The sequence below is a fragment of the Oncorhynchus nerka genome, linkage group LG3, assembly GCF_034236695.1.
Source record: "Oncorhynchus nerka isolate Pitt River linkage group LG3, Oner_Uvic_2.0, whole genome shotgun sequence".
Taxonomy (NCBI): Eukaryota; Metazoa; Chordata; class Actinopteri; order Salmoniformes; family Salmonidae; genus Oncorhynchus; species Oncorhynchus nerka.
In genome coordinates, this window is record NC_088398.1 from 58,475,074 (window position 1) to 58,487,278 (window position 12,205).

The 12,205-nt window shown below is 43.6% G+C and overlaps 1 protein-coding gene across 1 annotated transcript in view; it reads left to right on the plus strand.

Moving 5' to 3' along the window:
- LOC115116445 (protein ITPRID2-like) overlaps positions 1 to 11,544 on the plus strand; it is a 70,912-nt gene extending 59,368 nt beyond the window's left edge. The window contains 2 exon segments of the mRNA XM_065013753.1: positions 7,000 to 7,133; positions 7,439 to 11,544. Coding sequence (XP_064869825.1) covers positions 7,000 to 7,116 — 117 coding nt within the window. The 3' untranslated portion in view covers positions 7,117 to 7,133; positions 7,439 to 11,544.
- The last annotated feature ends 661 nt before the right edge of the window (positions 11,545 to 12,205 follow it).

Sequence of the window (12,205 nt, forward strand, 5' to 3'; positions counted from 1 at the left end):
GAATACGGGACAACATTAAGATTTGTCCTTCACTGAACTATGAGTGCTCAAATTGGACCCTGCCCAGTGCCTGCCAGTATTTGTGTTTGAGGTGCAATAACATTACCAATATCGCCCAGGACATGTTTTATTATGTCCTTGGCTGACGGATAAGGTTACTACATCCTTATTTACATTACATTTACATTTAAGTCATTTAGCAGACGCTCTTATCCAGAGCGACTTACAAATTGGTGCATTCACCTTATGACCTCCAGTGGAACAGTAGTGCATCTAAATCTTTTCAGGGGGAGGGGGGGTGAGAGGGATTACTTTATCCTATCCTAGGTATTCCTTAAAGAGGTGGGGTTTCAGGTGTCTCCGGAAGGTGGTGATTGACTCCGCTGTCCTGGCGTCGTGAGGGAGTTTGTTCCACCATTGGGGGGCCAGAGCAGCGAACAGTTTTGACTGGGCTGAGCGGGAACTGTACTTCCTCAGTGGTAGGGAGGCGAGCAGGCCAGAGGTGGATGAACGCAGTGCCCTTGTTTGGGTGTAGGGCCTGATCAGAGCCTGGAGGTACTGAGGTGCCGTTCCCCTCACAGCTCCGTAGGCAAGCACCATGGTCTTGTAGCGGATGCGAGCTTCAACTGGAAGCCAGTGGAGGGAGCGGAGGAGCGGGGTGACGTGAGAGAACTTGGGAAGGTTGAACACCAGACGGGCTGCGGCGTTCTGGATGAGTTGTAGGGGTTTAATGGCACAGGCAGGGAGCCCAGCCAACAGCGAGTTGCAGTAATCCAGACGGGAGATGACAAGTGCCTGGATTAGGACCTGCGCCGCTTCCTGTGTGAGGCAGGGTCGTACTCTGCGGATGTTGTAGAGCATGAACCTACAGGAACGGGCCACCGCCTTGATGTTAGTTGAGAACGACAGGGTGTTGTCCAGGATCACGCCAAGGTTCTTAGCGCTCTGGGAGGAGGACACAATGGAGTTGTCAACCGTGATGGCGAGATCATGGAACGGGCAGTCCTTCCCGGGAGGAAGAGCAGCTCCGTCTTGCCGAGGTTCAGCTTGAGGTGGTGATCCGTCATCCACACGGATATGTCTGCCAGACATGCAGAGATGCGATTCGCCACCTGGTCATCAGAAGGGGGAAAGGAGAAGATTAATTGTGTGTCGTCTGCATAGCAATGATAGGAGAGACCATGTGAGGTTATGACAGAGCCAAGTGACTTGGTGTATAGCGAGAATAGGAGAGGGCCTAGAACAGAGCCCTGGGGGACACCAGTGGTGAGAGCACGTGGTGTGGAGACGGATTCTCGCCACGCCACCTGGTAGGAGCGACCTGTCAGGTAGGACGCAATCCAAGCGTGGGCCGCGCCGGAGATGCCCAACTCGGAGAGGGTGGAGAGGAGGATCTGATGGTTCACAGTATCGAAGGCAGCCGATAGGTCTAGAAGGATGAGAGCAGAGGAGAGAGAGTTAGCTTTAGCAGTGCGGAGCGCCTCCGTGATACAGAGAAGAGCAGTCTCAGTTGAATGACTAGTCTTGAAACCTGACTGATTAGGATCAAGAAGGTCATTCTGAGAGAGATAGCGGGAGAGCTGGCCAAGGACGGCACGTTCAAGAGTTTTGGAGAGAAAAGAAAGAAGGGATACTGGTCTGTAGTTGTTGACATCGGAGGGATCGAGTGTAGGTTTTTTCAGAAGGGGGTGCAACTCTCGCTCTCTTGAAGACGGAAGGGACGTAGCCAGCGGTCAGGGATGAGTTGATGAGCGAGGTGAGGTAAGGGAGAAGGTCTCCGGAAATGGTCTGGAGAAGAGAGGAGGGGATAGGGTCAAGCGGGCAGGTTGTTGGGCGGCCGGCCGTCACAAGACGCGAGATTTCATCTGGAGAGAGAGGGAGAAAGAGGTCAGAGCACAGGGTAGGGCAGTGTGAGCAGAACCAGCGGTGTCGTTTGACTTAGCAAACGAGGATCGGATGTCGTCGACCTTCTTTCAAAATGGTTGACGAAGTCATCTGCAGAGAGGGAGGAGGGGGGAGGATTCAGGAGGGAGGAGAAGGTTGCAAAGAGCTTCCTAGGGTTAGAGGCAGATGCTTGGAATTTAGAGTGGTAGAAAGTGGCTTTAGCAGCAGAGAGAGAAGAGGAAAATGTAGAGAGGAGGGAGTGAAAGGATGTCAGGTCCGCAGGGAGGCGAGTTTTCCTCCATTTCCGCTCGGCTGCCCGGAGCCCTGTTCTGTGAGCTCGCAATGAGTCGTCGAGCCACGGAGCGGGAGGGGAGGACCGAGCCGGCCTGGAGGATAGGGGACATAGAGAGTCAAAGGATGCAGAAAGGGAGGAGAGGAGGGTTGAGGAGGCAGAATCAGGAGATAGGTTGGAGAAGGTTTGAGCAGAGGGAAGAGATGATAGGATGGAAGAGGAGAGAGTAGCGGGGGAGAGAGAGCGAAGGTTGGGACGGCGCGATACCATCCGAGTAGGGGCAGTGTGGGAAGTGTTGGATGAGAGCGAGAGGGAAAAGGATACAAGGTAGTGGTCGGAGACTTGGAGGGGAGTTGCAACGAGGTTAGTGGAAGAACAGCATCTAGTAAAGATGAGGTCGAGCGTATTTCCTGCCTTGTGAGTAGGGGGGAAGGTGAGAGGGTGAGGTCAAAAGAGGAGAGGAGTGGAAAGAAGGAGGCAGAGAGGAATGAGTCAAAGGTAGGCGTGGGGAGGTTAAGGTTACACTCATGAAAAATCATTCACTGAGCTGACTTAAGCGCTTGGGAGGGGACACATGGACCACATTTTGAAGCTTCAAAAGGAAATTGGAATTCCACAGGAACCTTTGGCTATAACTTAGGACTACTTCTTAGTCAGTGGCCTGATGTCCGTGTTTGGCAGGGCTTTAAATATGGAATCTGCAGTAAGGAGAAACGACACCACTGGCCTCCCGACCGCCGTTGTTATTGTTTTTTTTTGCCGAGCTGAGGAGCGTCGTGCAGCATGGTGAAACAAATTCTGTACATATTTTGTTCTTTTATTGTGTGAAAATTGATGTCCGAGGGGAAAAAACAGTGTTTGTTGTTTGCAGTAACTTGTTGTAATGTTGCAAATGAAAATAGCAGTTTCACCATTAAGGATTCCAGCTTTAGTTATTTTGAGGGATAACAGGTGTGTGTTTTGTGTTTCACAAATCTCAGTTTAAAACCAACTATTTATGAAGCCCTTATTACACCAACAGAACAGGGTGTACTGCCAATCCTGGGCTGTGTTCATTAGAGCACTCTGTTATGCAACGAAAAACAAGCATTTCTTATTGGGCAAGTTCTGATACTGAGGCACCTCCTTGTTTCACTCAGTTTCTCAGCATTTTCTTCTGTTTGAGTGTAGTCAATTAGTTATTCTGTCCCTTCCTATCAAAGAGACGATTGATTGATTGATACATTTTTATTTTATGTATTTTTTTATTTCACCTTTATTTAACCAGGTAGGCAAGTTGAGAACACCTTTATTTAACCAGGTAGGCTAGTTGAGAACACCTTTATTTAACCAGGTAGGCAAGTTGAGAACACCTTTATTTAACCAGGTAGGCTAGTTGAGAACACCTTTATTTAACCAGGTAGGCTAGTTGAGAACACCTTTATTTAACCAGGTAGGCAAGTTGAGAACACCTTTATTTAACCAGGTAGGCAAGTTGAGAACACCTTTATTTAACCAGGTAGGCTAGTTGAGAACACCTTTATTTAACCAGGTAGGCAAGTTGAGAACACCTTTATTTAACCAGGTAGGCAAGTTGAGAACACCTTTATTTAACCAGGTAGGCAAGTTGAGAACACCTTTATTTAACCAGGTAGGCAAGTTGAGAACACCTTTATTTAACCAGGTAGGCAAGTTGAGAACACCTTTATTTAACCAGGTAGGCAAGTTGAGAACACCTTTATTTAACCAGGTAGGCTAGTTGAGAACACCTTTATTTAACCAGGTAGGCAAGTTGAGAACAAGTTCTCATTTACAATTGCGACCTGGCCAAGATAAAGCAAAGCAGTTCGACACAGAGTTACACATGGAGTAAAACAAACATACAGTAGAAACAAGTCTATATATGATGTGAGCAAATGAGGTGAGATAAGGGAGGTAAAGGCAAAAAAAGGCCACTGTGGCAAAGTAAATACAATATAGCAAGTAAAACACTGGAATGGTAGATTTGCAGTGGAAGAATGTGCAAAGTAGAAATAAAAATAATGGGGTGCAAAGGAGCAAAATAAATAAATAAAATAAAATAAATACAGTAGCGAAATAGGTAGTTGTTTGGGCTAAATTATAGGTGGGCTATGTACAGGTGCAGTAATCTGTGAGCTGCTCTGACAGCTGGTGCTTAAAGCTAGTGAGGGAGATGTGTTTCCAGTTTCAGAGATTTTTGTAGTTCGTTCCTGTCATTGGCGGCAGAGAACTGGAAGGAGAGGCGGCCAAAGAAAGAATTGGTTTTGGGGGTGACCAGAGAGATATACCTGCTGGAGCGCATGCTACAGGTGGGTGATGCTATGGTGACCAGCGAGCTGAGATAAGGGTGGGACTTTACCTAGCAGGGTCTTGTAGATGACATGGAGCCAGTGGGTTTGGCGATGAGTATGAAGCGAGGGCCAGCCAACGAGAGCGTACAGGTCGCAATGGTGGGTAGTATATGGGGCTTTGTTGACAAAACGGATGGCACTGTGATAGACTGCATCCAATTTGTTGAGTAGGGTATTGGAGGCTATTTTGTAAATGACATCGCCGAAGTCTAGGATTAGTAGGATGGTCAGTTTTACAAGGCTATGTTTGGCAGCATGAGTGAAGGATGCTTTATTGCGAAATAGGAAGCCAATTCTAGATTTAACTTTGGATTGGAGATGTTTGATGTGGGTCTGGAAGGAGAGTTTACAGTCTAGCCAGACACCTAGGTATTTGTAGTTGTCCACGTATTCTAAGTCCGAGCCGTCCAGAGTAGTGATGTTGGACAGGCGGGCAGGTGCAGGCAGCGATCGATTGAAGAGCATGCATTTAGTTTTACTTGTATTTAAGAGCAATTGGAGGCCACGGAAGGAGAGTTGTATGGCTTGCCTGGAGGGTTGTTAACAGTGTCCAAAGAAGGGCCGGAAGTATACAGAATGGTGTCGTCTGCGTAGAGTTGGATCAGAGACTCACCAGCAGCAAGAGCGACATCATCGATGTATACAGAGAAGAGAGTCGGTCCAAGAATTGAACCCTGTGGCACCCCCATAGAGACTGCCAGAGGTCCGGACAGCAGACCCTCCGATTTGACACACTGAACTCTATCAGAGAAGTAGTTGGTGAACCAGGCGAGGCAATCATTTGAGAAACCAAGGCTGTCGAGTCTACCGATGAGGATGTGGTGATTGACAGAGTTGAAAGCCTTGGCCAGATCAATGAATACGGCTGCACAGTAATGTTTCTTATCGATGGCGGTTAAGATATCGTTTAGGACCTTGAGCGTGGCTGAGGTGCACCCATGACCAGCAAACCAGATTGCATAGCAGAGAGGGTATGGTGAGATTCGAAATGGTCGGTAATCTGTTTGTTGACTTGGTTTTCGAAAACCTTAGAAAGGCAGGGTAGGATAGATATAGGTCTGTAGCAGTTTGGGTCAAGAGTGTCCCCCCATTTTAAGAGGGGGATGACCGCAGCTGCTTTCCAATCTTTGGGAATCTCAGACGACGAAAGAGAGGTTGAACAGGGGTGGCAACAATTTCGGCAGATCATTTTAGAAAGAAAGGGTCCAGATTGTCTAGCCCGGCTGATTTGGAGAAATGGGGAAGGCTTGGACGAGTTGCTGTGGGGGGTGCAGTGCTGTTGACCGGGATAGGGGTAGCCAGGTGGAAAGCATGGCCAGCCGTAGAAAAATTCTTATTGAAATTCTCAATTATAGTGGATTTATCAGTGGTGACAGTGTTTCCTATCTTCAGTGCGGTGGGCAGCTGGGAGGAGGTGTTCTTATTCTCCATGGACTTTACAGTGTCCCAGAACTTTTTTGAGTTAGTGTTGCAGGAAGCAAATTTCTGCTTGAAAAAGCTAGCCTTGCTTTTCTAACTGCCTGTGTATAATGGTTTCTAGCTTCCCTGAAAAGCTGCATATCACGGGGGCTGTTCGATGCTAATGCAGAACGTCATAGGATGTTTTTGTGTTGGTTAAGGGAAGTCCGGTCTGGGGAGAACCAAGGGCTATATCTGTTCCTGGTTCTACATTTCTATAATGGGGCATGCTTATTTAAGATGGTTAGGAAGGCATTTAAAAAAAAAAACAGGCATCCTCTACTGACGGGATGAGATCAATCTCCTTCCAGGATACCCAGGCCAGGTCGATTAGAAAGGCCTGCTCGCTGAAGTGTTTCAGGGAGCGTTTGACAGTGATGAGTGGAGGTCGTTTGACCGCTGACTCATTACGGATGCAGGCAATGAGGCAGTGATCGCTGAGATCTTGGTTGAAGACAGCAGACGTGTATTTAGAGGGCAAGTTGGTTAGGATTATATCTATGAGGGTGCCCGTGTTTACGGCTTTGGGGAGGTACCTGGTAGGTTCATTGATCATTTGTGTGAGATTGAGGGCATCAAGCTTAGATTGTAGGATGGCTGGGGTGTTAAGCATGTTCCAGTTTAAGTCGCCTAGCAGCACGAGCTGTGAAGATAGATGGGGGTCAATCAGTTCACATATGGTGTCCAGAGCACAGCTGGGGGCAGAGGGTGGTCTATAGCAGGCGGCAACGGTGAGAGACTTGTTTTTAGAGAGGTGACTTTTTAAAAGTAGAAGTTCAAATTGTTTGGGGACAGACCTGGATAGTAGGACAGAACTCTGCAGGCTATCTTTGCAGTAGATTGCAACACCGCCCCCTTTGGCAGTTCTATCTTGTCTGAAAATGTTGTAGTTAGGGAAGAAAATGTCCGAATTTTTGGTGGTCTTCCTAAGCCAGGATTCAGACACAGCTAGAACATCCGAACATCCAATCTAATTGATTAGTCTCTCTGTGTAACTTCTGTCCTCTACCTCAGATCAAAGAGAGCCTTGCTGATGAGATCCGACAGGAGATAGCCAGTGAGCTCCTGGCGGCCGTATCTCCACGACGATCACCTGTGTTGGCCAGAGAATACCCCCTGTTAGACTGTTGACAGGTCCTACATCTGAGGTGAGTGTCTGTCATTCTGTGGGTAGAGACGCTATCTGTTCATACTGAAAGTAATTTATATTTCTTCACTAAGCCATAAAGATCCTTTCATGTTATCTACACCCTGCCGTAACCAGAATCCCTGTAGCAATCCACCATACCTGATCCAGCGGAGCTCAGCTCAGCTCATTTCATACACTTGTACAAATTGGTTCTTCGAGCCATATAGACCTGTTGCAATTCAGCTATCCACTGGCACATGTATAGCTTTCGGCTAGCACCTCTATTTCTCAATGTGTAAAGAGTGTTGTTGTTTTCTCCTGCAGTTGAAGATAACCACTGGTAAAGTCTACCCATTCTACTCAACCTGAACACTGGTGAAGCCATACACTGAACAGCCCAACAACCTTTTTACCACTGTTTCTACTATTTCCAGAGAGTCTGATGATGGCAGATACCTTAACACTGTGTTTTCAACCATATAGGTAGTTTTTTTTATTTCAATGGTTTCTTCTCCTCGGTAGTCTGCTGACTGACAGATACTCTGGGGCCTCATTTATAACCGTTGCGTAAATTCCACACTAAATATCTGAATATCTGCATGTGCCATTTCTGAAAAGACTGCATACATACAAAAATAGAGATTTATAAACTTGGCATACGTATGTTTATTGTTATAAATCACACCCGTCCTGAAACTGTGAGTGAAAGAGCATCAGTACTCTTTCTGAAAAACGCCCATCTACCTTTTATGGTGACAAAAACGTCCTTATTCGCTGTATACTTTCGAAGTATTTGAGCAGTTTTCTAAAGGAAATAGCAATAGCGAACTTGATCAAATGTCTTTGGAGGTGATTGCAGAATGTTACACTTTTGCAATGACATTTGCTGTAGGCCTAGGCGATCTGATAGACAAAAAGTTAATGAAAGACAACAACTCTTGCAAATTGCTGTTGAGCTGTGAGCAGACCGTTTTAATTGAATTGGGCCTAATGTTTTGCAATGACTTTTTCTCTGAACGATGCTACACTGCCCTCGAATTCTGAAACATTCTCTACTTACAGTGGTCGACATGCACACTACAATGCACCTGTTCACCTGGTACATTTGAATTTAGTTATACATTCAAATAGCTTATCTAATAGGCTTAATTAAATGAGAGATGCGCATGGTCATTTTTTGTAGGCTATGGTTACTTCAGAAATATGGACCAATAATGTCCAGAAAAGGTGAAGAATTTATTCTGCAATAGTTATGAAAATATGTATTATGTGTATAAATGCAATATTGTCTACTCAAGAAATGTTAAATTACAGTATTCAGATGTCGGCTACAGTAACCTGCAACCCATCTGTTCCACCGTTAATACTACTGCGCTCTGGATCGGATGGCATAGAGCAAAATACTTGAAATAGCTTATCTATTTACTACTGTGAAGTGGGTCCAATTAAAGCAGATATGAGATGAATGCTATTCCTGTTGTTGCCCGATATAGGCTACCTCGTGAGTATGACACCATCACAGAAAAGGTGAGGAATTGATTATGCAATGATCATGGAAATAAATAATAAATAGTAGCCAGGGATATAGATGAGTGTCTAATTATTTTAAAATGCAAAGATACACTAAATATATTTTCTCTTTACTCACTAACGGAAAATGATTGCATCTTGTCATTAACCTGTTTATTGTTATGCATAAGCGTGTCCATATCCTCCATTTGCACAAAATATAAATGTACTTGCCTGCTTGCAATACAATATTTCAACCACTAGAATCTGCATAAGCATTGTCTGAAGTCTGCGAGAAGGTGAGCACGTTTTTACATCAAGTTCAGTTTTTATAAATGCCAATTTTTGTGTGAAAATTGGCACACACATTTTTTGCAATTTATTTTGTACCTGCCAAAGGTTTATAAATGAGTTCCCTTGTATCTTAAGACCTGTATGCTGTGTGCCTTGGAGACACTAATGCTGCTATATACTTTCTGTTATAATGAACTGTCTTGTTCTTTGTCTTAACCGTCCTATTTCAAACACTCAGAATGACTAACTACTGCATTACTCATGTGCTGTCAACAGGGGTGTAATTGGAGGGGAACTAGAGTTCGCAAAGTAAAATAATTTTGACATGTACAAAATGTGTTTAAGTTAACTGCCCAGTGTTTCCAGATATCTGTGAAACATGACCTATAATAACTTACAATATGAGCTAAATAGTTTTACTTCTATTCTTTTTAATTAAGTGTTAAAAAGCTGTTTTTCTGTGTTGGAATGTTATGGGTGTACCCCAACAAAAGAATGGTGTGGGCATATACCCGGTCATTAAAAATATTAATGCTAGTAGACCGCTGATTGGCTATCTCCTCCTCCTCATAGAGATGACATAATGTTCTATGAGGAAATGGCAAGCATTTTTGTGTTTTATTTTTTTCAATTTATGCTGGCAACATATGAGCATAGGAAGAGTCAACAATTTTGGGGGGATATAAGTTAACAGAATATAAACTTTTAAAAGTTCTATTTTCACTGGGTCGTTACTTTACGGTAAATTCTAGGATCAGTAAGTTCCCAGAGTGACTTTTCTCCAATTCCATCTCTGGTTGTTGGTGATATTGTTATTATGTTATGATATGATTCTGACGTTGTGTATGGGTTGTATTTAAGCACATAGATGTGGATCAGGGGTGCGTCTCTTGTCCTAAAGGTGAAAAATAGAGTTAGAAGATGATTATGGTTGTATGGGAATTTAGTGTCAGCTGTAAATTACCATGCCCTCCTCTTCTAATGCCATCTCTATGAGGAACTAATCAGACCTGGTTTCAAATACTATTTGAAGTCTTTTAAATACTTTGATTGTTTGCTCAGCTTGCCTGTAGTGCCAGATGGGCAGGGTTTGCCGTTTTGGGACTATTCTAATGGCTCATTAAGCCAGGCAAGGTCAGATAAAGTATTTGAACCCAGGTCTGGAACTAACTATGCAATACATTTCACTGTCTCTGAACTTGAAAATATCATTAGTAGAAAGACTATATCGAGCTCTATCAGACAAGATACTGTTAATTCTACTGTGTTTCTACTCTCCAGTTCAGGCCACCTGTCTGTCTCTAGTACCCCTTTAAAGAAAATATCTCAGGACAAATACATTTAGTGGTTTTTAATGTCTATTTAAGATAAGAAATACAGGTATGAATTTTTGTTTGTTTTTAATGTGAGACACTAACAAAAACACGCATCTGGGTAGTATTCATTAGGCACCAAACAGAGGAAAATTGATTGCATCGTGCAGGGACTAAATTTGATTTGATTTGGACTTACTTTCTGTAGAATCTTTTAAAAATAACGTTTTCAATTGTTACCCTAATGAACACAACCCAGGACAAAGGTGTGAAATGAGTATAATTCATACATTTAAGTGGTGCTTTTTAAAAGCAGTAGTTGATGCAACCCAATTAAACTTGTCGTTTCCGGTTTGGACATATTATGTACATAATGTTTGTTAATTAAATATTGGTGCACCTAAAACTTTGAAGGAATGCAAAAGGGACTAATTTGGTGGAATGACCCACTTACTACATAGCTGTAGACGATCTGTACTTACCTGTAGCTTACTTGTACTTACTAATGGTCAAGCACAGACAAACATGCAACTTATAACTTCTCTTTTCCCCTATATGCTGAACTGTGCATCACCCCTGAGGTGGCACCCAGTCGCTTGTCCGGCCCGCTCCACACCTCCAGCCCCTGCCTCTAATTCTCTGGCATTTCCTCCAGAGGTATTAGGTGTTCCTAGGTCGTACGTGTTTAGAGGCACAGAATGATCCCTGAGCATAAATGGGCACCATTGACGGCAAGGCGAAAACACACTGGTTGCGTCTCAAATGGCATCCTATTCCCTACATAGTGCACTACTTTTAACCAGGGTCTAAAGTAGTGCAGTAGGGAATAAAGTGCCATTTGAGACGCAGAACTGCCCCAACCATGGGCACTGGGACTGTGGGCCTGTTTGTGTGCCACTCAGTTTGACTTGGTGTGCTGTTAATAACAGGTCTGTGTTGCTGAGGTTATTACTTTTCTCTTAAGCGCTCCTTTATACTGTTTATTATGGTTTCTCTGTGTACAGCACGGTGACACATTGTGAACATTACATCAGCATACTGTGTTTTGTCTTCTCATTCTAGCTTGGATCTTCTGCCATTTCTAGACAGATGCCAGACACAGGGAAATGGGTCATTTATGGTTATTTATGGTTCATCACATTGAGGACTGCATGTCAGAATGTTGTTGTTTTGCCACTTCACTTAAATTGAAGTTTTGGTCAGTCCTTGCAGACTACTACATCATCCACAAATAAACATGTTATTTATTTGTATGTATTTGAACATTGTGGTTGCAATAATGATGAATGAAATCAAATAAATCTTATTAATGAATTATGGGTGTCGGGAGCAGGTTGTTTTTTCAACACACCTATTATAGCGTTGGTATTTCATCAATGCTGTCCAATTCAAGCATATAAGGCTATAATATCGTTTGGATGAATGCAATAACTATTGTATGTGATTTTATAAAAATGTGGGGTAAAGAAAGCTGTTTTAACATGGCATCCTCTTGAACTGACATGTATTTTCCTGCATTCTAGACTAGAGCACTGAGTGGAACGATGGATTAAACATCTCTGTTTAGTTAGAACGCAGATTTTTGGAGGGTTTGTGGTTTGAAAATGCACACTTTTGAATTTGGAAGCTGGAGCAACCCCCTGATCTGAAATATGAGGATATATGGTGATGGGAGTCAGTATCCCATTCAGAAATGGACACAGGGTTTTCCCACTCTGACCCGATATGCACAAATACATTTATTTTACATGAACCAGGTTTCCAGCCAAATCTTATGTGATTAATTAAACTACATATTGGATTTTTATTTTTTTCAACAGGCCTGGTGGAAACAACATATTTGTCGGTCAATTTTCCAAATTGCGACAAAACAAAATACTATAAAAGTTGCCACTGGGCACAGACGTCAATTCAACATCTATTTTTGTACGAGATCTTCAGTTTCTTGCCAATTTCTCACGTGGAAAAGCCTTAA